Source organism: Anguilla anguilla, chromosome 3 (genome assembly GCF_013347855.1).
Source record: "Anguilla anguilla isolate fAngAng1 chromosome 3, fAngAng1.pri, whole genome shotgun sequence".
Lineage (NCBI taxonomy): Eukaryota > Metazoa > Chordata > Actinopteri > Anguilliformes > Anguillidae > Anguilla > Anguilla anguilla.
In genome coordinates, this window is record NC_049203.1 from 49,691,849 (window position 1) to 49,719,046 (window position 27,198).

The 27,198-nt window shown below is 45.0% G+C and overlaps 1 protein-coding gene and 1 long non-coding RNA gene across 6 annotated transcripts; one reads left to right on the forward strand and one right to left on the reverse strand.

The window, feature by feature from the left end:
- Positions 1-2,685: 2,685 nt before the first annotated feature.
- Positions 2,686-8,325, reverse strand: LOC118224090. The gene is made up of 2 exons (XR_004764566.1): positions 8,176-8,325; positions 2,686-3,954 (listed from the first exon to the last, which is right to left on the reverse strand). It is a non-coding gene; the product is annotated as an uncharacterized LOC118224090 (long non-coding RNA).
- On the forward strand, positions 6,100-26,958 carry arhgef37 (Rho guanine nucleotide exchange factor (GEF) 37). Of its 5 annotated transcripts, none has more exons than XM_035411277.1 (13): positions 6,100-6,294; positions 9,377-9,720; positions 10,083-10,206; positions 11,605-11,752; positions 12,132-12,331; positions 12,961-13,091; positions 14,006-14,110; positions 18,073-18,186; positions 18,821-19,138; positions 20,289-20,417; positions 21,902-22,097; positions 22,955-23,130; positions 24,150-26,958. In XM_035411277.1, the coding sequence occupies exons 2-13, from the start codon at positions 9,382-9,384 to the stop codon at positions 24,363-24,365; spliced, it is 2,196 nt and encodes a 731-aa protein (XP_035267168.1). In that variant the 5' UTR covers positions 6,100-6,294; positions 9,377-9,381; the 3' UTR covers positions 24,366-26,958. The 5 variants fall into 5 exon arrangements, with proteins under 5 accessions (XP_035267168.1, XP_035267165.1, XP_035267164.1 ...); XM_035411274.1 differs by lacking the exon at positions 6,100-6,294 and adding an exon at positions 6,379-6,701; XM_035411273.1 differs by lacking the exon at positions 6,100-6,294 and adding an exon at positions 6,708-7,582.
- Positions 26,959-27,198: the final 240 nt, after the last annotated feature.

Sequence of the window (27,198 nt, forward strand, 5' to 3'; positions counted from 1 at the left end):
CCAATTGGAACACTGAACTTTCTCCGCACTGAACCTATGTAGCCTTCAGCATGAGTCTTTTGCATAATACTGACAACAGCACTCAGGGAGAGCCATCACAGCAACGTGCATTAGAAATGATGTCATACCATGTGTGGCTTATTTCAGAGGTTTCTGCCATGGTGAAGGTATTCATGCAACTTTTAAGAAATAGTAATATTGTTTATGGACAATGGTAGTGGCTCTGTGCCACTGAAATGCCCTGTAGATTGGCAAGCTATATTTTACAATTGAATCAATTTGGCAGATGCTTTTAGCTAAGGCAGCTAACAAAATTGGATTGATAAGAAAAGACCGTTAGAGATGCTTGAGAAAGCAAAGTTGCAATCATAAAAGTGCCATGGTCAAGATGCATGCCCAAAGACCTGCGAGAAAGGGAGCAAATTGGTAATTAAAAAAATAGAAACATTGAGGTGTAGCCTGAAAAGGTTTACAGAAGACCTTAAGTGAATCTACTTTTCTAACTGATTATGGCTCTGGCTGTCCAAAATGTCATATGATACATTTTCCCAAAGTACATTTTTGTAAAAACAGATACTACAGAGTATACCCTCTTTGATATATCCAATCTCTCGTCTAATTTATATGCTAGATCAGTTTTTTTTAAAACTCCAGTAGCACTCTCGACTGTGTGCCATGACTTTTAAAATACCCCCAGGTTATTAAGTTCACGGAAACAAAGCAATTGGATGCAATGATTTTGTACCTTGTTAACTGTTTTTGTGTTTGTATTGACTTCATTACCTAATGTTCCAAACAAAATTAAATGACTCCACGGTTGTTTTTAAGTTAATACCCTGATTTATATCGCAGGCAGCACTGCGAGCCCTGGATGTAAATGCTGTGCATTCACCACCTCAACCCTCAGTCACTACGGCACATGTGGAAGCATAATACATTACTCTAAGATCTACCGTTCTCTGTAAAAAAAGCATCACATTTTATTACTTTGGGTTTTGGTAAGCTTGGCGTTTTTTTTTTACATTGAAAAATTAATTTCAGGGAAAGTGTGTGTGGTTGGAGGACCCGCCGTGGGTTCTGGGATACATCAAACCGAACGCTTTCCTTTGCTTCATATTTCCCAGAGAGGTCTGAGTGCCCTTTGAAAGGCAATAATACAGACCAGTGCTGATTAATTATTGCCTGAATGATTTGCATTTTCGCATTATCACCTCTGCGACCCGGTGCCTTTCTCGCTGAAAGTGAGAAATATGGAAATGAGGTCAAATGCCGCACCACCCGAGATGGACCCAAGGGCTGGCTTAGAGCATTCAATAGAATTTATCTTCACTCTTCATAGACATCCAGGAGACACTTATTGTACAGCACACACAGGAGCAAAGAGACGGAGCTTGAATGTATGTTTACACGAAGTTCTTAGTCAGTGCTATGTTTCCTGTACATGCAGTAGGCTTCTTTGTCGTTGCCTTGCGTTAGATGTTTGTGGACTGCTGTACCGTTCCACAGTATGGCAGCTTGAGTTTCAGCAGACTGAGTGTACCGCTTCATATACATCGATGACAGCATCTTAGTCATAGGCTACTAAACACAGCCAACCAGCGCTGACCAGAAGTAGGCTTTTCAGTGTGGCGCCAGGGAGCAGCAAATCAAATCATGGCAAGTAAAGGCAGGAAGTGACAAAAACGAGCGAGATGCACTCAACAGCAGGTATTTTCATTGCTCCACAGCTGCAGTGTTTTAGTGTAATTGCAGAATATGTAAATGCTTGATTAAGCCAAATGTTCAGTCACATATTTCAAACACATTTCTGAAGTATCGTTGCCAGACTACAATATTGTTAGGTGAGCACGTGAGATTTTCAGTACGGCTGAATTAATTTACATGAGCAGATGGACAGCCTTCGTGCTAACTGACTAGCGGCAGTAATTAGTAAGGCAGCTGACCTCTGACACCCTGGGAACAGATGTGGTGTCAGTGGTAAGTCATTCAGAATGTAAACCTTTCTAACATACCAGAGCGGACAAACTTTGGCAGAATGTAGCCGATTTACATATGGGTACATATGGACTTCCAGAGAGTACTCACTCCCCTCAAACTTTTTTTTAGCATTTTGTCCCATTACAACTTTAAATTGTAATTAATTCCAACCCCCCTCACCCCCCACCCTTCGTTAGCAGAATGAACAAACACATGCTGATGCAAAATTATTCACCCCCTTTCTCATTGACCTCTGGACAGTTTCTCCCATTGAAGCCAATGAGCTGTGCTGCTATCAGTGTTGTAGCTAGATCCTTGGTCACTTCTCTTAGAATCGTCCTTCTCTTCCAGTTGCTCAGTTAGGCTTTATCTTGGCAGTTTCTGAGCCGTGCAATATTTGTCCCATTTTGCTACAGTGGACGGTGCTCCTGGGAAGATTGAAATTCAAATGTGACCTCTCAAGGCAATGGAATACACCTGGCTCCATTTACTTTTATTTAAAATTTTCATATAACTTTGCAGATATCTAAATACTGTATTTCATTTTGACACGATAGAGAGTTACTTATATGCAGTAGGAGTATAAGAAAACTCATTTAAATATATTTTCATTTGACTTTGCAACACAGCAAAATTAGAAATAACCCATGTGAGCAAAAACTTTCTGAAGGCATTACAAAAACAATAACCAAAACACAGAAAGCATTATTTAATTTAGTGGAAATGGTTTTATTTTTAAAGCAAATAGAAAACCAAGTGAATTACAGCACATGGCTGCTATTATAGTGCTCGGGTAATGAGGAGAGCTTTGGTAGAGGGTACTGTGTAACCACACTCATTTGATGAAAAAACTGTAACTTTAATTGTAATATGTAGACCATGTCTGGAAATACAAGACTTAAAAGGCAAGACGGATTTCTAATTTTCCCATTTTCTCCTAATTTTTACCATAATGAGGTGAGCAACAAAGAACAGAGAAAATGTCCTGAAATGTCACCATAGAGCTGTTTGTGTAAACTTAATCCCAGGCTTTTGGCTTTGCCCATTCTGTTTTAATTATGCGATGCCTTAATTAAGCTTATTTAATGCATGGTTTCCTTTTTAAGGATAATAATAATAATTACGTACATATGACATGCATTATAGTAACAAAAATTATACAAGTCAAAATATCTACAAAAACTCACAAAAGGTAATTGATTGAAAAAACATCCCAGTAATAAAATGCTATGCCAGTTAGCTTAAGCATTAATGTTCTTCTGGCAACATCTGTAGCAAATATAAACAAAATGGAAAGCAATGACATGCAATGACATGGTTGACAGAAGGCAATGGCTTTTCAAGATGAATGAAAGGATAAAAAGTATAAAAAGCACTACACCAACACACCCGCACGTGATCTAAAGACTGTCAAATCTGTGGAACATCTGCCTTCTTTTGCATTGGCATGGAAACAGAATGTGCTGTGGAACATTGAAGTGCTTGCGTCATCCAGTGTAGCATTTTCCCCTCCATACATAAAACAAGTTCTCTTCTTGTTGCACATTGTCACCACTAGATGGCAACAAATATGTTAATTTTAACCTCGCTGAACCATGAACACTAAACAGACAACCCTATTCATAACATCTGATTGTAATGATATAAAATTAGAGTGTTATTATAATTCAGTATATTCATTAATTCTGTTAATATTGCACGTCAATTTGCTTCATAGCCCATTCTCATATCAAGCACTGGAATTATATTTTTCTAAATTTGGCAGAGGCAATCAACAAAATGATTTCATCAGCCAGCAGAAGAGCCAAAGTACACCCGGCACTTGGCTCTGGAGCCAGAATTGTTTCACAGTCATAAGTGAAAGATTCTCCTGCAGTTGCAGGTATATGGCTGTGTGCCCCCATCTCCTTTCCTCCATCCGACTGGACCGGCATCGCACCCATCACCCCGTGTCCACTGGGAACATGTACAGTACACCTACCAGAGAAGATGGGCGGGGCCAGTGATTAGATGTGCCTGCTTTAGGGAAAGTGAACAAGGCTAAGATAGACTGCAACACATCTTGATGGCAAACTGGAAGTAAACTTGCCATTTTAACAAATGGAGTTGCTAAGTCCAGTTTGCTGCTGCTTAGAGTGTGTGCCTGCCCATATATTTCAATAACACTGTTTTCGAAATTGCAGGGTCTGAAAGCCTTTAAGAGGAAGAGAAAGCCTTTGACATACACTATGTAAATTATGTGGCAGCCCTGCTGAGTCACTGTGGGGAAAGCAAGGTGCGCCAGCAGAGTCTCAAGGTGTGGTGAGACAGGCGTGTGTGTACCACAGACGTGAACTCTAGACAAGGTTCATCACCTTTAATATTTACATACTGGTACTGAGCAGACACTATTATCCAGAGCATCTGACACACATATATGCAGGGTCAGGCATTGGGCAGTGCGATGCTAGATCCTCAACGTTCACAACCTTACTCTACAGGGTTGGAGCCCTGATCGATGTGGTCACTTCTGGCACTACGATCCTTACTTCACTCTAGTGTTTCTTTTGCACCTCTACATCGTGAACCAATTCACTTGTTGTACGTCGCTCTGGATAAGAGCGTCTGCTAAATGCCTGTAATGTAATGTAATGTAATGTAACAACCGATAGTACCAGTCAACATTTAGTTTTACAACATAAAGTTAGATTCCATAGTAGGTGCAAGAGGGATCGAAAATGTAGAATTATTTGGAAGCAAATGCGTTTAAGGTCATAGCTTTAGATTTATCATAGAGGCTAGTAAATCCACACAAAATGTTCAGCAATAGGTGATCCAAAGTGCAGCTTAAAGGTCTGTTTCCAGTCTGCAGCACAGATGGACAGTGCCTCTGCTGTCCTGATCATAGTCGTAAGCTCCTTCCACTACTCGGGACAATGATAGACAAAAGACGTGATGGAGATTGGAGACTTGTGAGGTTTTATGTTAGATTGTAAATCTTGATTGTTTAGCGATAAATCTTGTTCCCTTACAAGTGAGCTCAAGTAGTCACAGAGATGGAATAGCCTTCTAAAGCAACAATCTCATATTGTATGAATATAGGTACCTTTGTTAGGAATCTTTCTTCTTTATTCAATGTGTAAAATGCACACTCTGGTCACCTAATGAGTTCCACAGTCCTGGAGAACTCTGAATAAGAACGCTTGCTTTAATCCAGAATATACCATTCTCAGTGGAGCCTTGGGTAAAGCCAAGGTCAGTGTGTTCAGAACATGTTTAAACTCTGAAGTATTCATTTGCCTGTCCAGTGCTCCTTACAAGGATCACAATTTATTTAATATAGCCTACATTTGACATGTTACCCAGTTACACAGTGAATAACTACAGCTTACAACATCAGGCCAATTTTTTCTTTTGACATATTGTCCTGCCAATTTTTGTCAGTTTTGCAGTTTCATAAGCGAACTGCTTTCTTACCATTTAAAAAGAAAGTTTCTTAGAGAAACCTTACAAGGTGTTAGTATGACCACTTGGCATGATTTTGTTTTTAAGAAGGCATATTGTGACATCATTAGAAGGTAGTACCATGAGATTGGGGCTTCCCAACCTCATTTCTGTAACTGTCCTACAGGTCTTCATTTCAACCCAAATTTGGCACATGTGATTCTACTAATTAGCAGTTAAACGAGATCTCTGGCTGTTGAATGAGGTGTGCTTTGTTAGGGCTGGAGTGAAAACCTACAGGATGGTATACAATAACACGGATGGGCATAACATATTTTGTACCACAAGGTTTTGTCTGGCTGCATGGCAACTGAGGCTGGCTATTCCTGGGCTCAAGCTTGCAGTGATTGCAAATTGCTGTTAAAGGAACATACTTGACTATATATATATATATATATATATATATATATATATATATATATATATATATATATTCTTCATTATCAGTCATATTTTTGATTGTTGATTTGTTGGCAGCACGGCACAATGCTAATTGTTAGCTGAATTCAGGTGTGCCTTAAATTGAGAGAGTTGGGGGGGGTTCAAGTCCAGGGGCCCTGACTGAATGAGAGCACAACTATTTGTGCTGTAATTCTACAGGGTTGGCATGCGGTGGTGAGGCCCAACGTTAGATCTTCTCATGGGCCACAAAATCCATGGCGCCGCTGAATTAATAGCACGGATGAAACTGAAAATGCTGTCTAGCTTACGTGAAGAGGTGGAAAATATTTGTATCAGGCAGTCATGATTAGACGGTACTAACGCTAACAGGCTTGGAATGTGTGGAATGAGAGTGACGTTGAAAAACCTGTTCTTCTCAATGGAACTGGTCAGGTGAATGATGACCTATTGTACACGTTTCCAAAAAAGTATTAATTTTGCGCAGTCTCGTACGCCACAATGACAATATCCACAAACATACTATATAACGTCCACGCCTACCGAAAGAAAACGCTTATCAGTTTTCACTGACACACTAGAGTAGACTACACAACGAGCAAGCAGGTTGTTAGTTGTCTTTTCTGCTTACAAATTCTGCTTTATACTCGTGTTACAATGTATAGCTGTGATGTAATTCCCCAATTGCACAATGAAGAAGATTATTTTCACTGAATGCTGGATAAGAGGCGACTGGATTACTTTTTAATTTTTATTTTATCAAGAGCGGTGTTGCTTACTCAAACATACAGCCTGTTGTGTAAACAGAGGCGGTCGCTGATCCACATGAGTTTGAGCCGGAGGTAAGAGCTATCATTGATAGTGACACTAGGTAGCGCTAGCATGTAGCGTAAATATAGCAACGTAGCTTGCTAGAAAATTTAAGCGAATGTGTTCTGTAAAGTATGGCATTTTAGTATCCCCTGCTCATTTGGACAAGCAATTAAATGTTATCAAGGTAACGTTACAACAGCAAATAGTAACAGAATAGCGAACCAAGGCGTACAACAGAGCTAAGGTTGCTAACTTAGCAAATGATTAACTATTTAGCGTGGTACCCGTGTTAAAGCGTTAACGTTACGGTACTTAGCTAGTTACATTCTAATAATGATCTATTCACTGACACTGACAAGCCGCGAATTGACAAAATATTTTTTAAGTCTTCGATAGAGGGTTTAACATTCTGCAAGTTTACCAGCTATGGCTACTGCACCTTTGCTGTCAGTTCTGTTTGTTTCCAGCTTTCAATGATTCAGTTGCTCCATCCTTCTTAAAATAACCTGCAGACTTGGGCGCTGAGTCACGTACACTTAAAATGACGTTCATTTCCAGACTTGGTTATGTGTAATTGTAGGCATCGTTTGCATTTCGTCGCATTATTTATTTTAAAACAAGTTAAAGTGAGAAATAATTGAATACAGAAGATGAAAGGCTAGATGAAATTACGCAAACGGTGGGCCTACACAGTATAAGTGACGAGGATAATATGTGGTATGGTGGAAGTCTGCAGCTAACGAAACTGCTATAGCAGGCTATAGATACTTTTTTTGTCATTAAATAGTCTATTTTATGTAGCCTACTTAGCAAGAATCACGCACGTTATGCTACCAGTAGCCTATATTCTGTTTACCCTGAAGTCCAAGTTTCCAAACTGGTGTGCGGGATATCCTGACAAAGATTATGGGTAAGACTTAAGCAAAATATTGTTAATTTAAAAATAAATTGTTAAAATAAAATAAGAAAATTCTAACAGCATTGTTGTACTTAATCCTGACTATATAAAAAATGTTTTTATGATTAAATTAGGGCATGATTTCACATATGGCGGGAATTAATCATTTAAATTATCACAGATGATTTTGCTAAGACTGGAAGCTTTTTCCTGTCATTACACCTATCTTATCATTGTGAAAAACTGAGCTGTCAGCTGTCTTCATCGTTCCAAGCTGTAACCAGTGTGTATTCTGTGTTAGATATGTCAACACATATCTTAAATTCTTTTGACCTCAGTTGTCTCACAATGAACCCGTTCAGTGAGTAATTATGTCTTAATATGTGACGACGTTGTGTCTTTTCAGTACCAACTTGTTTTTCACAATTGTCATGTGGCTAAATAGATTACGTCTTAGTCGAACACTTTTGACTGTCCAGAGGCGTGACTCATTTGCAAAACAAAATGGTGTGCTTTTCATAAAACAATAAATCAATATTAATAAAAAAACAGATTGGTCAACTAAACTGTGAAATATTTAAAGGGTGTGGCTGTATGATAATTACCCATTCTGTCCGTGTGTTGCTGGCATCTGTGGGACTGTTCCACACCACTGGGCTCTTTTTGCTGTGGCTGTGTGTGTGGCTGTGTGCTACCCGCGGCAGGCTGGCCGGCCCCTGTCCTTGAGCCGAGATGTGCGAATGGGACTCTGCCTGGGCAGGCGTGGGGCCGTCACTTCCTCTCCCTGCCTCCCTCAGCCAATTGGCCGGTTCAGCTGAGTGGCGGCATTGCTCACCGGCCTGCCCTAAAGCCTAAAGTCCCCCAGTTCCCCCAACCCCCTCTCTCCTTCACTCCCTCCCTTCTGGTCAACAGAGCAGCTGACCCTCCCATCCCCTCCCCACACCCCCCCTGCACTCGCACACCCGTGCCACATGCGGCTCCTGCAGTTTGAGTCAGTGGATAAAGTTGCGCTAGCCAGCCTGTTTGCCAGTCTGTTCTGTGCTGCTCCCTCGGCCTACCCACACACGCGAGCAAGCTCTGCAGCTCAACTGAGCCTCTGAAGGTAATGACGCATTTTAATTGGAGTTTTGCACCGGTGGCTTTTTTGCAGATGGCCTATCATTTTCAAGCTTAGGCTGTGCGGTTGCCCTGGACAGCACAGCCTGTTTATGTGCTGTAGAATTTGCAGTCCAGAGCCACGCCGTTTCCTACTGTGTCGGTGTTTACTCTGCATTTTACACGTAACTGTCTCCGTCTGTTCTGTGGGTTCCAGTCATGGTGTTGTTTTCTGTTATCTTTAAAAAAAAATAAAACTTAACTTAAAAAAAACAAAAAATAACTTTCTGTAGCATCTCAGTTTTCCAAAATGCTGTTTGTCATAGGAAAATGTTTTTATGGTCGAGTAAGAACTAATGACTACTCTTCTAAAGTTTAACCACCTAATTTTACTCAACTGTTTATTTGATTCGCTTGCGTCTGAAAGTGGCCATGCTTGCATTTCAGCCATGCGAATAATGATCAGTTGCTTTTTTTCCCAAGAACTGAACTCTGGGAAGACTCCTCACGACAACGCCTTTGACAGCTTTTACCATTCGGGACCATTTGGTTTGCACAAATGGTGTTCCACATCAGAGGATGTGCAACAATGCTGGGCCCTCCACCCCCAGCCCACCTCCCCCACAGACGCCCGTTCTGGCCCTCCCTCTCTTAGGGCCAGCGACTGTGATTTAACTCTGTGTGAGCTCCCGTCCTTGTGTCTCTCCACAGACACCATGGACAGTGCTGCTAACGCCAGAGACGCGCCTCCTCAGGGGAGCTCCGGAGAGGAGGTAGAGACAGCGCGGGAGGCCGAGGCAGCATCGGAAGGGGCGATGGCGGCGGCGGGGGAGGAGGTGGAAGATGAGGAGGAGGAGGCGGAGGACGGGGAGTCGGCCGCAGTCGGGGCCACGCGGGAGGCGGAGAGGGCCGCAGCGGAGGCCGCGGCCGCCAGGGAGAAGGCGGCGCAGAGGCAGTTCCTGACCATGGAGGAGCTGGTCTCCACGGAGAGGAGCTACCTGAGACACCTGCAGCTCGCTACCGTGACCATAAGAGGCAATCTGCAGAAACTCCAGGTACGCTCCATGTCTCCTTCATCACAAACTGTACTGGGACACAATCAAAGATGGGCTCCCTCTGGAGCGAGAGTCGTTAGCAGAGCCGGCTGTGTAGCATTCCCTAGCTAGCGAGACCGCGTAGCGTTAGCGCAACTGGCCGAGTTGTGCTTTTGTCATCCGATGGCATCGGGGCAGTGACGATCAATGCCTGAGCCCCAGATGGGATCAGCGTTTTGTACAAAGCCAGTGAAGGCATTGTGACGGCTGGCGTGATCACATGTAGCGGGTGATGGGCTGGGCGGGGTGTGGGGGGGGGTGATGAATAGCAGGCTGGGAACGGAGAGCTGGGAATAAGCCCGGTGATTGATGCCTCCCTGCAGCCCGCGCCGGCCAATCTGGAGGCCATGTTCCTGCACATCGAGGGGGTGATGGACGTGTCCAGAAGCCTCCTCAGCCGGCTGGACCAGACCCCATCCTCTGATCCCAAGTTCCTTCACTCTCTGTGTGAGTCCTGGGGAGGGGATTTGCTTCAGACTGCTTCAGTGTGCCTGAAGTTGGGCTGGTCTTGAGAAACAGCTTTCCTCAGCTGCTTCATACACATTTTGTTTGGCTTCAGTTGTGAAATAAAACCAGATATTAGTGGTTGCATTAGATATGGTGCTAGTCATTGTTGTCTTTTCAGTTCATCATTTTGTAATTATACGCACCAAACAGTGGCACTTGAACATAAGTGTTACTGCTTGATGCGTATAATTACAAAACAGTGATACTTATGTTCAAGTATCGCTGTTTGATGTGTAATTACCAAACAGTGATACTAGAACATAAATCCTGTTAATTCTAGACAGTCTAGGGCAGGGGTGCATGACTCCAGTCCTGGAGGCTTGGTGTGTCTGCTGGTTTTTGTTCCAACCAGTAATTTTCTCTAAACATCTGTGTGCACCAGTGCAATGTTTTCACCATAGCTGCATGAGCAGACTGCAGCTGTAGCACATTTGATCACAGTTAGATAAAATAAACGGTTTTCCTAATTAAATAGCTGCAGGCACAGACTGCCATGAAACTCTGAAACACAGCAGCTCTTGTGCATACCTGGTTTACAACTAACAGAAATGAATACCATTTCTGTAAACTGTGGTAGAACTACATTACTACCACATATTCCATTCCATTTAAGTATGTCAAGAGCGCTTTACACAGACGAAGAAACTCTTTTTTAACTGCACCAGGGGTATAGCTTTCCCTTAGATCCAGATTCGCAGAACGCTTGTTCCTCACAACCACGGAGGAGGAGAGACAGGGAAGAATTTTGCAGACAGGAGGATGATTAGATTAAGAGAGCCAAATTAGGAATTTGGCTAGAACAATAGTGGGAAAGCCTCTGCCCTTTGTGGTAAGAGCTATAGGGTCTGTAATAACCCAAAGTGCATCAGGGCCTTATTTTAAATGTGCCGTAAGGGGGGGAGGGGGGGGCGCATTGATTTTCCATTGGGTCTACCCCCTGCTGGCTTGTCAACAGAAACTCAGAACCGCTCCCGGAGTACTGAGTGCCGTGGTAATCACGCCAAACCCCACTTAGCTTCATCTGGCTGCTAAGATTGGGTTTCAGAAATGCTCATATTTCAGTGTGGTTAGAGACCTTCAAATGAGCAGATGCGAATGCTTAAACTCCTGGGCTATGTTTCAGGGTTATCACTTCGCTAAAAAATGAAATTTGTTTGAAGCCCCTGCTTTTCTGCTTTGAAGCACCGAAATGTCACCGCACACATGGCATGCGGAGAAAGCTGCAGTAACAGTCAAGTTATACTTGTTTATATAATCACAGATGGCACGGAGGATATTCATGTGCGCTTTTTTAAATCCTTGAAGAAGTGTAATATCTGCACGTTTTTTTTTTTATAGGTGATGCCTTCCTTTGTCTGGCAGCAGACATGGAGATGGCCTACAAGGAGTATCTGGCCAACTACAATAACATCACCGCTCAGGAGAACAGCTACAAACAGAAGGAGGCCTTTTGGAACGAGATGGTGAAAGTCATCAAGTCCTCTGCGTAGGTTTCGCCCATTCGAGCTCGCTGGAAGGGAACCTCGATCTCACCTGAATGCTTTGATCTCTCTGGAATTCTGAATCACTAATCACTAAAGGCCGTGGCTGTGATTTGTATTAACACAGGAACGTACTGTGTCAGGTGATAAGAACGAGCCATTCAGCCCACTGCTCGTAATTTTTTTGGCTAGCCTACGGAGTGTCTCGTGTTATGTTAGGCGTGGCCACGAAAGCCCCAAGCGTCTCTGTTTCTACTGTATGACTTGGCAAGCCGTTCCATGAATTGACATCACTGTGTGTGAAGTACTCTGCAATAGTGGGAAATTTTTACCTTTATCTAATTCCCACTTGGTCTGTTCACTTTGCATTACTGCCCCCTGCAGGCCGGAGGTCAATGCCACGTCCCTGACGTTCTTCCTGGTGATGCCGGTCCAGAGGATCGCCCGCTACCCCATGCTCCTGCAGACCATCCGGAAGCACACCGACCCCCAGCACCCGGCCTATTCCGTCCTGGAGGAGGCCGCCCGGGCCACCGTGGAGATCAACTGCAGGATCAACGAGTACAAGCGCTTCCGAGAAGTGGGTGAGTGCACGGCCCCGCCCGGAACGAACCCGCGCGCCCGCACGCCTCTCCACCGGAACGCACGTGCAACAAATTTCAGAGCTTGAGAACGCGTGGACTTTGACAGTCTTATCTGGTTCATCTGATCTGCAGTCAAGTCGAATGACACAACCTCACAGGTCAGTGTCATTCTTCCTTTGAAGTGCTATTGACATGAGTTGGTGTGACTTCACTTCCTGCTTCCTCAAAATCTGGGATATGTGAAGAAATTAATATGTGGTGTTATGTGCTAAAAATGTGTTTTATATAAGTTAGTCCCTTATGCGTGATTTTTGAGGTTCACTTTAAGTTCGCTCTTCGAGCTTTCTATTTGCACATTCTAGAAGCACCTTTAAATATTCGCTGATTATTTTCCCATGTCGCTGATGATGAACTGCCTGCAGCAGCTGAAGGTGTTGCTATGCCACGCGCATAATTCCGATTGCCCGTTGCTTGGATACGGCGGCCTCGGGGAAATGATGATTAATTGTCACCTATTAGTCAATGGCCCTCGTCCAGGGCGATTTGCTAATGTTAAAACCGACGCGTGAACGGCTCCGCGAAACAACGGCGGTGTGTAAAAAAAAAATGCTCTCGTCTCGCCATCGCAGCGGACAAGTACAAGAAAACCGAGGTCCTGACGATGAAGGACATGATCAACAGGCTGAACGGGCACAGCATCGCCAAGAAGACCGCCCGCCTGAGCCAGCTCATCAAGCACGAAACGGGGATGGTACCGAAGGTAGCCCTCGCCCCAGCCCTTCCTGTAATGTCGGCTTAAGTACTGTGCCCTGAAATCAGATTCTCAGCCCAACAGCTGCGCGCGTTCGTAAGTGCGCTTTGAAAAAGGTACACTCTGTCCCTGTTTACATGCGCCGGTTGTAAATATTTTACTTTACAGCCCCGAAAGTCAACCTAATGATGCGTTTTTCTCACAGTGATAAATTTCCACTGAGCGCTCCATATCAACGCAGCTGCACTGTTCTAAATGGACTGCACCGACTCTAATGCACCACTTTAGAGTTGCCCATAAAAATGTTTGTTTGGTAGTGTAGATGATCATTTAGGCATATATTAGAAGGTTGTTCCATGCTGTAATATTATGCATATTATCTTTATGCCGTTGAGGTGCATTTTCACAGTTAGTTTACAAAGTCACTGCTGCAAATTAAAAGCAGAAAGGCCAATTTGCCCATGTTCTTGTCTCCCTAACTTAGCTCTTTGATCCTGTGCATGTTAATATTCATAGAAAAGCCTGCCTAACTTCTGGTGATTGGCTTTGCTAATAAACCAATGACCTGTTTTTTTTTCTGGTGGTGATGCAAGCCAACTTAACTGATGACCTGCTGTCTTGAACTAGCTGGAACCAATATGATAGCAGGATTGATTGAAAGGAAGCCACAAATACTTTGCTCTCCCAAAATTGATTCTGTGACCTTTGCTCTTGACAGAGTCTGGTTTAACTTTAAAATGCTTTTTGGTTCCATTAATATAATGGATTGCCTAAAATTCTAGTTCACATAGCATTAGGCATTATTATAATTATGAACTGACATTACCACATGTGCCGTTGAATGTATGTCATATTCAGTATTTCATATCCTCTTTGATAGACCGCTACAGTGAATGTTTACGTTTGTCTCTGTTTTATTGTAGCTGAAGGATGAGGAGTTTGATGCCCTGGAGGGGTTTTTCTATGTCTTGGAGAAGGGAATCATGGACTTGCATAAAAATGTGGCTGCCTATCTGGGGCATCTGCAGGTGAGCCGCTTGCTTCTCTCTCTCTCGCTCTGGAGATTCCTTTTAAAACTTCTGTTGAATCGTGTATCTAAACTGAAACCTCTCAGGCAGAACCTTTCAACGGCTAAATAATTTTCAGATCAATAAATTCACTTACAATTTCTCCTTAAAGGCAAAAAATATTTGACATACCTTATTAAAAGCCTACGTATCTTTATGGAAGATACACATTATTTTGGATGGATTGGCAGTTACTGAGACAGTGACCTCTTTCTGTGCAGTGACAAATATTTTTGATACTCACAGTTTCCAACAACCTACTGGCTTTGCAGCGATTGGTGTAGGGGTTTGTGTTCACTCGAGGGTGGTCTGAGTAAGGGATAATGACAGAGGGGCGGTGCATTATGCAGTTTGAATGCCTGGCGTGGAGGTAGTAAATTTTCCTCTGTGCAGGGCATTCAAAATGCATAATGCACAGCTCCGAGGTTATAATCCCTTTCATACAATGGCTTACCAACAAAATGCATAATTATAATCGAAACGTGTTTCAAAATTTGCGATTCGACTGCAATGGAAACTTAAGTATTCCTTTCTAGTCCCGATGGACTAGACAGATGAGACTGCTGTCTGCTGGTAGTGTTTCTCCATACGGATCGCTATCTAACTGGGTAGACTAGTGTGGTGGCCTGTGTAGCCGGCATAAATACAGTTGTGCATCCTGCTACGACAATAGTGTGTAGGCAAGTGACGATGGGGTGCGGATATATATGTGCATGTTAAGACCTCAAAACCGGTAGGTGTGCAGTGGTAAGAGTAAAAGAGGAATGCCAGGTTAAAATGAATGTAGTTTATTGTACAGTGTGTTCAGTTACAATGACAATATGCAGTGGTGCAAACTGTGAGTGGCGAAATGTCTATTGGCTCCTGTGCAGGAGACCGTGTTGACAAGTCTCCCTGGAACATTGCACTGCAAGAAAAACCCCAAGTCATCAAATAAAGACACAATCATGTCAAAACAGGCAGCAATCAGTCCTGCTTGCGTCTTCTCTGTAAACATATCACACTGGGTTAACCTTTGTAGCTGAGACACCAACTTATTCCCCATGACGTCGGCTTTCCAACAGTACAAAACAGCTGACTCCCTGTCAGCACAGTAAACAGTCTGCTTTCTTTTGTAGGTGATAAGGAGCACACTTCTGTAAAACACAATTCAACAGAGAGCTGATTTGGAAGTCAAATGTGCTCTTCAAAAACTAGTGCTAATGTGCATTCATGGGATATTTTGGTTGGTGATATCTCATTGAACATTTAATAAATGGTCTTGCTTGCTGTAGATAAACGTTTAATGAGGTTGCTATATCTTTAAATGTGAGTTTATGAACTAGCTAGTAGGGTATAATTTGCTAAGGACAATTTATAGAATGGGTCAGAGAGCCAATCTGCTTGTGCATTAGTCGCTAATATGAGAGGATGTGAAGTTAATATGAGGTATGAGGTTAACCAAGCTGAGAATTCTGCTTTAATGTGATCTCTGATTGAACTGAAACTGGTTCACACTTGTGCAGGTCCAGGTTGCAAGAACAGAATGACCGTGGTCTTCATGTCATTTCCACCAGCTAGTTTTAGGCAACTCAGATGTAGTGAAAAGGTGGCTTGTTGTCTTCCAGTGGGTTGACAGTGTGCTAGGTGAAATGACCCTTTTTGACCTTTTAGCCTCTATTTACTTTTCAAAAGAAAATTTGGGCTCATATAAATAAGACTCAGCAACATAGCTGACAGTCTGTTCTGTCTCATTGTCAGACATGATCGTAGCTTCCATTTCAGTTTTTTATTAACTTAAAGCTGAAGTTAAGCCTGTGACAGCTGGCACAGATTGGTAGGCTACCCCGATGACTAGACCAGCCACATCTAAATAATGCGTCTGTGATACTTGCGAGTGAAGAGTTTGCCCTGCTTGAGAATTTAATAGGAAATAAGAATCGGCGTGATATATAACTGATATTTCAGTTTATGTATGTGAATAAAGGCTGTAAAATGAATCTGTTCATGCACCCTCTGGAAACATAACAGGGCTGTACAAGCTGCTTTGAAGTTACTTGAAGTGTATTTTATTGCTTTAGACCACAAACCTTGGAATGCCTCTATACCAGCCATTGTAAATCAAACTGGCTGTCAGAAGCTTGCACTGCTCATAAAAAAACTGTCCGGGCCAATCGGAAACATGCACTAAAACTGAAACGACATTTTGAAAAACCTGAGAAAATGAACTATGCCTGTAAGTCACATTCATGCTGCTTTCCTGGACCTGACTGTGTACTGAATAAGCAGGTCATGCGAGTACGTGCGCCTGTTCTGGTACCAACACACGCGCACACAAGAATTTCCAGAACGCCAGTCCTTTAAATTCAGGGCGCTTAGTCTTTAAAGAGGTTTTAATGTTTCATTAAGCAATGGTCCAGTTTTTCCACTTCCAGTGGTTATAGCTGCAAGGGTATCATCATCAGATTTGGGATATCCTAACTACTTATTTGGGAAATAAGGCCTTTTGCCAAATTCAATGATGAACTGGCTTTCCAGTTCAGTGCTGTGGTGCCGATTGACCACTGGCAAATAGCCCAGAGTGTTGCCTTTTAGGGAAAATGAGGTTCTAGCTGCCTCGCTCGATACATTCGAGAGTATTGGGCAATTAAGAAGTACTTTGGCAAGTATGACTGTGCATGACCCTGTGCGCATTATTTAACGCACCCATCGCTGACAGCATTGCGCAAACAGCGTCGCCACGTTTGGGGTAGGGCTGGCCAATAAACTGCGAGAGCATGCAGATACTTCCTGTACAACATTCTGAGAATCCGTTCTTTCTTCACCACCTGCTCTCAGCTCCACCATCAGTCCTCCTCTGCAACTCGTCCATAGTGCTAGTGCTGGTGCTGGTCTGAGCTGCAACCTCCCCACCCATGTCGCTCCCCTTTTCATCTTCCTCTGGCTACCCATCAAATTCAAAAACCTGGGGCCAGCCTGCTGGGCAACTAAAGGGACAGCTCGGCCGTATCTACAAAAGATCATCAGACTCTACGCGCATACCAGACCTCTCTGTTCTGCTACTGCTTCCTCCCTCTGTGTGCCTCCATGTCCACATCACGTCTCCTGTCTCTTCTGCACCCCCCCCCCCCGGTGGTGGAATGAGTTTCCCCAATACGATTACAACAGCAGAGCAGACACCCTATCTGTCTTTCAACAGGCTGAAGAGTCACCTCTTCCCACTGCACTATGGCTCCCATGACCCCCTTTAGATACCTGTGTTATCTTTCTTTGTTTTGGGATAATGTTACAGGAGTAGCTGTGTAAAGATTTCTGTCTGGTGGTACTTTATTTTCTTACAATGCGATTTGTTGTTTGTTAGCTTGACATTACTCTTTAATTGATTATTAGCAGAGCTCTGTGCTTTCTTGGCGATATGGCATTTTTGTATTCCTGAGGGTAACACTGATGATCTCCACTTCTGTATGTCACTTAAGAGTGTCTGCTGAGTGATAGTAATGTAACGCTAATTATGCGAAATTTTATGACGACAATAATAATTATCGCTGCCATGCAGTATATCGTCTTTATTTTTCTGTAATCATACCTGATGTCGTACATCACTGTCAAACTTCAATGGCAAGTGAAACGCCAAAAAAAAAAAAAAAAAAAATCTCATCTTGACATGACAGCAAATCAAAAGCGTGGCCATTGAGCTTCCGTGTGATCAACAAAAACACATCACATGACCACATGGAAGCTGCATTACCTTGCATCTGATTGGCTGCCATATCAACACCCAGTAGATACCTCTTCAGTTAATAGTTTGTACCTCTCTTTCATTAATTTCTGTCCATTGAGATTCATTCTCCTTTCTGAATGACACTGAGCGTTTAGTCTGATGTGTCATTGGCTGTGCACTGCGTGTGATAACCCCGCCCCCGCCCATGTCTCTGCCTTTGCAGAAGTTCACTGAGTGCAGGCCGGAGGAGCAGGACCTGGACATCGACAGCGAGAAGTCGGCTGTGTTCTATAAGGAGATCTCCACGGCGCTGAGACAGTGGATATACCCCGTGTTTGTGAGTACCTCGGTGATGCTCGGCTCTGCTTCTTCCCCCCTCAGCCACTGCAGTGCTCCTCTGTCTGAGAGCGGGGGCCACAGCCGGGGCCCGGAGAGGCCATGCGGACGGGCCTGCGGCCGTGTCATCAGTCACGTGACCCTGCATGCGCATGTTGCCTCCTTAGAGTGTATAAATATGTGGAGACAGTGACGCCACTAGAAACCTGTGGGGAGCGCGTCAGAACCAGGAAGTACTTTGCTAATTTTTTCGCTCAACAGACATGCTGTCGTGTCCTGAAATCACATGTGAAACGAGGATAGTGCGGACACTGGCTAAAATAAATAAAATTTGTGTGGTAGGGAAAAATATTTTACCTTGGAAAAATAATAAGTGATTTTCCTTCTTAATATAATGCACAACGTTAACATCAATATTTGAGTGGAAGTATTTTATTCTTGCTGTCAAAAATGAATGGAGCCCTTTGGGGAAACTTGTTTTTTGAGCGAAAATCATAGACATCAGCAGGGGGTGACATTGCATCTGGTGCTGAGGTTGAGAATCGAAAGCTTTGGTTGACTCCAGTTATAGCTTGGCCAATCACACAGCTCATGCTCTCCTCACCTCCACCCCCCCCCCCCACCCCCGTGTCCAGGAGCGCAGGCTGAACGCGCTGGTGTTCAGGCCCCTGTGCGCGCTGCGGGACCTGCTGGCCGGCCCGCGCAACCTGCTGCGCAAGCGGCTGCACAAGCTGCTGGACTACGAGCTGCTGGAGGAGAAGGCCAGCCTGAGCTACGAGGAGCAGGCGGCGGCCGGGGACTACCGCACCCTCCACGCCCTGCTGCTGGCCGAGCTGCCCCTGTTCAACAGCGCCGCCCTGCAGCTGCTCTGGGGCGCGCTGGGGGCCTTCAGCCGCCTGCTCCGCGACCTGGCCTCCGACGTGGAGCAGCTGTGCGCCGGGTACACCCAGCAGGTACTGAGGGGGGGGGGGAGGGGGAGAGAGAGGGAGAGGGAGAGAGGAAGGGGAGAGAGAGGGAGAGAGAGGGAGGGGGGAGGAGGGAGAGAGGGGAGGAGAGTGTGTGAGAGAGAGGAGGAAGGAGAGGGAGGGGAAGAGATACAGGGAGTGAGAGTGAGAGTGAGAGTGAGAGAGAGAGAGAGAGAGAGAGGGTGAGGAGAAGGAGAGAGGGAAAGTGAGGGGGAAAAGAGTAGAGAGAAGGAGAGAGAGCAAGAGGCGGGGTCAGAGGTGAGAGCAAGGAAAGGAGAGGGCAGGGGAGAGAGAGAGTGAGAGAGAGTGAGAGAAAGAAAGAGAGAGAGCGCTCTCTAACTGTAGGTACTCTCTGTTCAGCTGACTGCCCTGTTAGCCATTCTCCCTGGATGATCCCACTGGAAGGTGCCATTGAGCACCCTCAGCTCGTTGTGTTAGCATGGTCCATTTCACAGACCTACTGTTGAGCACTCATGCTGTGCATGAGCACGGCATTTCAAACAGCTATTTTTGCTTCACAATCAAAGAAACTCCTGTGCACTGTAATTTCATTTGAGAGTTTATACCCTCCGAGCACCTGTGGGTGAATTTGCCAAACATCATCTGTAGTATATTTTTAACAGTAATGTGGTTTTAATACAGCTGGCTTAAGCTTGCCATGTAATACAGCTGATTTAAGTTATATCCCCAGTAAGCTCTGAAAACTGAAGGGTTCACCCATTTTGTGTAGAAATTTTGGAGAGTTTCTATGTTATTGCTGCTAGTAGTCAGTAGACCATGGATAGTAAGAGGATATTGAGAATGTGTGCTATTGTGCGTAAGATGTATAGTATTAAAGTCCTAGCCTACTGGAAAATTGTTTGCTATCTAGCACGAAACTGCCTAACATTGCATGGTTACTAGCTTGGCTCTTTGAAACCCCTGTTCTGAGTGTTTTGTTTTATTGCAACTATTGTTAACTGGAACGGTGTAATTTCATTATCAGGCAGCTTAGTTTATTCTTTTGCTCCTCAACTCAGTGACAAACTGTAAACGCACTGAATCTACGGACAGATCCTTTAGATCTTTGGGTCTTCAGATTGAACTGCTTGAATTACCCGGCTGAATCTACTCCTTGGACTCGCCCCTGTTCTCGCAGCTTCCTCACAGCTCCATGGAGCCCAGTGCATTCTGGGAGTGGGCGGACGGCTCCGTTCTGGAGGGGGCGAAGAGGCTGGAGAGTCTGTGCCGGAGCATGGAGGAGGAAATGAATGCCCCCATTGTGCAGGTTCGACCAAACAGTCCGGTTAAGAGCCCGTTGCTTGGTGACACATCGCCGGGGGAACAATGCCGGTGCAGTGTGTACACGCTTACTGTCAGAATAATCCTGCAGTCCCGCCCCAAATGATCTCACAGCTGCGATATGCACCTTTCATGTCTCGGTTGTAAATGTTGTGAATGCATGCACATACCATTGTTCTTTTTAGTGGCAGGAATGTGAATGTTTAATATTGTAGCATGTAAATGGTTCACTGGGTTTGAATATTTGAACAACAAAGTAGTAATGCAGCATAAATTGTCATACTACACGCACCATTCACTCACCCTTTCAGACAGCGAAGCTGTTAGCAACTAGGCCCCTCTTCATGGCCGTTGATAAGATTTTTCTTTGCATTTCTCCATTAAAAAAACTTTCAATTTACTGATTTGTTCAAAATAAAGAAGTAAGTAACTGATATGAATATCAGTTGAATGTTTGAGCGGTAAAGTGTATATCCATTGTGTATACTATAATGGCATTACACACACTGCTCCTGTTCTTTAATAAGTGGCGTTAGTCACGCCTCGTGGCGCTGCTTGATTTGAACGGTTCCCTCCGTCGACGGGCATGGAGCTTCATTCCGGGCCTCGTTGCGTCGGACGCCGGCGCTCCTCATCGTCAGCAGCTTCCCATTACTTAGGCTGATGAGGCTGTCTGCGTCGCGGACTGTCTCTGACATTCCAGACTCATGCCGTAGTCTCAGAGGCACGGACCTCGCCCAGGCCTTCCGCTCCACGCAGGCACAGCGCGTTCTGATTATAACTTTGAGTAAATGCTGCTTTTGTGGTTATTGCGTACACGGGTAATGGAGAAATGTTTTCAAATCGAGCGGCCACGTCCAGCTGCGGGAAATTTTTTTTTTAGGTCTGTGATGCTCCCTGGAATGAAATGGTAGTTCCCACACCGCAAAATCTTTCATAATTAATTTAAAAAAGAAGAGTTTATTTGTGCGCACACTAGTTAAAAAGTACTCTTCACTCTAGATTTTATCCAGGGAGGGAGGGTATTGGTGAGCTGGATATTCCCATCCTCACAGCACAGTTTCAATGACTCTGGCTATTGGCCCTTGTGGGTTGTCTGCGTTAGCGGTGCTAGCTGTGTTAGCTCCATTAGCTACGTTAGCTACGTTAGCTGTGTTAGCTATGTTAGCTGCATTAGCTGTGTTGTTCTCTGGCAGAATAGCTCCAGTGGGTTGCTGAGTGGAAAGAAGGAATAACTGGATGCACAAGCTTTGGAGGATGTGTGTGCTAGTTTGCACCCTCTGTGAAAGACTGGCCTGAAATTGCCTAAATTGGGTCAAAGATGTTTTTTATTTGTATTTTTAAAGGACTGAAAAAAGTTACTCAAATTCATACTCAGATGGAAGAAAAGTTTCAATGTAACGACTCTGGAAACAAACCGAATACCTGTGCCGATTCTAACACTCTGAACCTCTGTTTCCGTGGTGACAGCCCCTCAGCCCCGCCTCTCAGAAGCGGCTGAAGAGTCTGACGGAGAAGCACGGCTCCGGAAAGATCTACCAGCTGAGCAGCCATGTTGCGGGCAGCCGTGACCTGGACCTGAGCCTGCAGAGGGGCGAGCTGGTGGCCGTGCTGAGCGAGATGGACACGCGGGGGGATCGCCGGCGCTGGCTGGTGGACGCTGGGGGTATTGCACTCCGCTCGGGACTACAAACCCACATCTGCTTTCACTAGTTTTCACTTATCATGACGCCAGAAATGGAAAAAGAGCTCCTCCTGTACGCGACCGGTTTGCTTGTCGGGTTTTAACTAAATCGCTGCATTTTGTCGCGAAGAGCAAAACCCGACGCGATTGAAACGGCGAGTTCGATTGGCCGGCCAGGTTGTAGCTCTGCCCATTTTTGTTGTCGTGACTCCTCGCCCTCGCGTCACCACCCGTCACTGTCAAGCAGCAGCGACGCTGACGTGCGCCGGGGGCGGTAAGCGGAGAGCGGCGGAGCGGCGAGGTCGGGCGGGCCGTCATTAATTCTGACGGCCGTTAAGGAAAGCCCCCCGAGGACACCGTGTGCCGTCCCGCCGAACGCGCCGCTCTCCCGCCAGAGAACATTAGCGTTGCCCAGGACGCTCCTCTCTCCCAGCGCGGAGCGTGATGTGCGGCTGTGTTGCTAGCGCCGCTAATGCGTTCTATCAGGGCCGTCTAACGGCTGATTAATGCCACTTCCGTTTCGCGCTCGCGTTAGTGAGCGTACGCCCTCCGTCAGGTTGGGTAGCACCGATGGTCTAGACCTGTCACTCGAATCACAGTCCTCGAGGGCTGCTGGATTTCCACCCTCCCTCTACCTGGGAGACTGGTGTGAAGCCAGTCAGTTACACTAGCTGTTCAGTTGACCACCTGGGAGGAATGAAAACCAGGACCGGATTTAGATTCGAGGGCTAGATTTGAGTATCTGTGTGGAAATGTTCCCCTGTGCTGTTCTTCCTCCTCACCTTCCTCCTCCGGTGTCGCCGCCCTTAACCGCTGCGCTCCTCCGTCTGCCGTTCCAGGTCCCAGGGGGTACGCGCCGTCCTCCAAGCTGGTCCGCTATCACCAGGTGACGTTCGACCCGCCCCCGTCCCCGTCCCCGCATTTCACCACCCCGCCGGGCGGGGCCGAGAACCGGAGACACTCCTACACCCCGGAGGCACGCCCACGCCTCGCCATGGCCCTGCCTTGCTTCCAGGTGAGCGGGGGTCACCCTCTCTCTGCGGCGCTGTTCCTGGGTCAGGTAGCGTCGGGATACGAGGCCGGGGCTCGCTGAGCTAAGCTGATCTTGGATCAGTGGCTGTGGGTAAAAGTAAAGGCGCCCCAGAGTGGCGAGTGACACAAAATTGATAGCGCAGCTGGAGTCTGTGGCTGTGAGTGACAGAATTTCATTCCCCGAGACTGGTTAGCTCACCAGAGAGATAGCAGCCAAGCCAGATCAATACTAATAACGTTATCTGCAGTGTGCATCAATCACTAGCACGTAGCACGTGTGAACGCCGTAATGGGGAAGCAGAAATTGGCTGCCAGCTGCCATATCAACGCTGTTGCCAGGTGAAGTGCAGCTTTCTGGCCAGCTGGTTTGTTTTGACTGATGGCCTGCATGGTATCATTACGGGAACTATATGATTTTCTGGGAAGCAGTAAACCATGTCATTAATGTATGTGTGTGCGTGTGTGTGTGTGTGTGTGTGTGTGTGTGTGTGTCTGTGTCTGTGTGTGTGTTGGTGATAACAGCGTGACAGATTTTCATATTAATCTCTGTGTGCCATTTGTCGTAGTTTGTATGAAAAGACTTTCTGCCAGTTATGGAATTCATGACTATGAATCAAATGGATGATTCTTTTTGAAAGTGACTTTGATCCTTGCGTTGTGTGTTCCCAGCTCCAATTTTAGAAACACTGTCACATTTTGTTTTTGAAACTCAACTCTGCTTGTCAAAATTATTGATGTTTTACCAACAGTGTCCACTAGTAGGAGATGTTGAGCCATTACAAATTATACTTGACAGAAGATACATCACGGAACGCTAATATTGCGTAGTAATGTGCGGTAACTGATGACACTAGGAAAAGAGACTATAGTCTATTTTGCTAATTAAAGGGAGATGGATTTACTTGCAGGCAGCGACAGAGAGGTGAGCTAATTGGCATAGACTGAGAGAGATTGACTGGAATGGGTCTGTCGATAAAGTGTCCGTCTGTCCTGTCTGCGTAGGTGTGCGCTGGCTACGACTTCCGAGCGCGGAGCAGCCACGAGGTGACCCTGCGGGCCGGGGAGCCCGTCCGGGTCCTGGAGCCCCACGACAAGCGCGGGAACCCCGAGTGGAGCCTGGTGGAGGCGCACGGTCAGCGGGGCTACGTGCCCTCAAACTACCTGACGGTGCTGCCCTCCAACTACCTGGCCCCACCCCCCTCCTCCTCCTACCGCTAGTCGCCGGCTTGGACCTGCCTGTGCCCGCGCCTTCTTAAGCCCCTCCCCTGTGTGTGAACCCTGTGGACGTGGTTTTCGCTCTGTCCGTCTGCGTGGATTGACAGCTGATGCCCCCCCTCCCCACTGCCGTCGCCACTGAAGCCACTGAAGCCACGTGGACTACAGGCTTCTGCATCCCAACCAGCTTCTGCTCGTCCTGGGGGAACTGGAAATAGAAAACCAAGAAGAACAAAAAAAAATCTACCTGGTATAGATGAAGTCTGGATTGATGGAATCAATTCCGTTGAGCGTTTTCAGGATTTACGGACTTCCTGTGCATCCTTGGCTAATCTGCACGCCACGCTCAAACTGCTGACTCTTTTTCGCGTGACGCATCTGGACCAGGCCTGTTTGCAGATGGGCCAGGCGTGTTCGCGGAAACGACCCGCTCGCTGCTCTGTTCGTGCCTACCTTCAGCTTTCAGACGACTATTTTTAGTCTGTTTCAGTTCTTCAGATTTTAATTTGTTCCATTATACCTCTGCAAGTTTATAAGCATGATTAGTAGACCTACTCTTTGCTCGTAGATACTTATACAGTTAACAGTGCATTCTTTCCTCGTGTTTCAAACTATAAGGATACATGTAGATCAGTCTCAGGATGATTGACAGTATCCTCTAATTTAGTTACTATGAGTGGATTAGGGGTGGGTGATATTACGATTTTATATTGCCACCAGTGCAGTTTCAGCTAGGGTATGGTTTTCATGTGAGTCGAGGAGATTGTTAACGTTTTTTTCTGACAAGCTATTCAGGGGATGATTGCTAACGAGCTAACATGCTAATCAGTCAGTGTCGTTGCTTTGAATGGCCTTGATAACCTGGAACGATATTTTGAGCAACGGTGATATATGCAGTCACTAATGAAGAAAAACCGCAGTGCAACTGCACAGTATTTTCCCTCATTCATTTTTGGTCACCTGTGGTCACTTTCTGCTGGGCAAATCAGCGCAATGTTTTGTGGCAGTTTGATAACTGCTCTTGAAAATTCAGCCGGAACCACGGTTTCACGGTTACACAGAAATATGTTAGTGTTCTGCGCTCAGGCCAAGGACTTCTCGGTATAGCCTACATGGAGAAACTGAAATGCTAATGTTAAATTCGCCCGTTTTTTTTTAAAAGCAAACTAGCAAAAATAATGTTATGATAATCATGTTATCATGATCATTTCGTTTATTTAACCGCATTAACAAAATATCGCGACGCGCTTCCACCGAAGGTAAAAAAAATAAAATAAAAAAAGCGCCCGCCCCTAGTTAGTGCTGATGAAAGACTTCCGGGGAATCTGTGTGAAAACTTTAGAGAAAGGCGGCGGCGCCACAGGTGTGCCTTTTTATGTATTCAGGTGAGGAGCAGCATCTGGAGACTGTACAGCATCTCTGCAGTGCAGTGCAGTTCAGCGAGTCTCGGAAGAACGGCCTGTCCTTACTGCAGTGTTGATGTAACAGCATCTATTTTCTTCTGAGATATTTCTCACTTTTTTGCCACGCTGATCATACGAGGGCGTATTCGAAATGAATTTTTAAAATAAAAATCGTAAGGACTCCTGCAGATTGTGGAAAAACATGTTACTTACCAAAAGGGGAGAGTCAGATCAAAGAATTTTTCTCCGAATATTGGAGAAACTGCTGTAGGTATGTCTTATAATATTTAAGATTCTGAGGGAGTTTTACTGTGTACAGTATCCGAAGGGTTAAACTAATTATTAGACCCAGATCTTGCGATGATGGTCTTCGCGTGGTGTTTCTGTAACACAGAGACACTGTCACGTCTGTTAAGTGTCATAGCAGCGCTAGGGGGACACTCTCCGGCTGATGCATGTTTTGGTCTGCAGAGTCGCTCTGCTCACTGCAGATGCCATTGCAGTTATCTAATCTCTCCACTAGGGGGTGCACAGTACCAGCTCCGGCTGCTGTTCCTCTGGTCTCATCTGTCATCTTCATTACTTCAGTCAGTATTAATGCTAATCCTCTCCTGTTGTACAAGCTGCAAGATGATATACTGTAAACGTAAATTATGCGTTTGATGATGAATGTCTACTTGCCTGAGCCGTAAAAGAATGTTCCGGCTCGGTTGCATCTCATGTTCAGGCTGACAAATCTCAATTTCAGCACGTTAAAAGGTATTTTATGTTTGTTTATTTATGCTATTTATTTTGCAGTTTCAGGCTCGTCGACTTCTAGCATTTGAAGCTCTGTGGGGCACTGAAACTGAAAGACATTAGAGGTGATCCTCTGTTGCCAAAGTAACTGGGAATGTTTTCTTCAGTGTATGTATGAACATATATGAACTATGAAGTGTTAATGTTTAATTGCTAGGATAATTAGAACACATATGCCTTGCAAATGACAGAGAATTCATGTTTTTGTGTCAGTTAATTGAATACTTTTAAGGTTAAGCTCAGCAACAGAATATGTGCCGTACTGGTGTGGTTAAGCTGTAAAAAATGAAGGATAATTAGTGTTTTTGCCTTTTGTTCTGAGTACATATTACATTGATTATGTTTGCACTAACAAAAAGCTGCTTGATAGCATAAAGTTAACAATTACCTGGTAACACTAAATGGTCGTCATTTCTTTCATTTAAAAAAATATAAATTCTGTGTCCAATGTGGGGCTGAGCCTGTCCAGTTCCTGCCCTAATTTGGAAAGGCCAACTATCTGCGTTCATGTGTGAACCCCACAGCTGATTCGGGAGAGCATAGACACCCGAGGTTCTCCTCCAAAGCACATAAAGTATGGTATCACCAGTCTGCTAATTTTCGCATCACAGGCTACAGCTAAGCTCGCAATAGAG

Coding starts and splice junctions, on each gene's coding strand:
- arhgef37 (XM_035411273.1), top strand. Junction 10,207..11,604: donor CAAGTTCCTTCACTCTCTGT/GTGAGTCCTGGG, acceptor TTTTTTTTATAG/GTGATGCCTTCCTTTGTCTG. Junction 14,111..18,072: donor CCTATCTGGGGCATCTGCAG/GTGAGCCGCTTG, acceptor CTGCCTTTGCAG/AAGTTCACTGAGTGCAGGCC.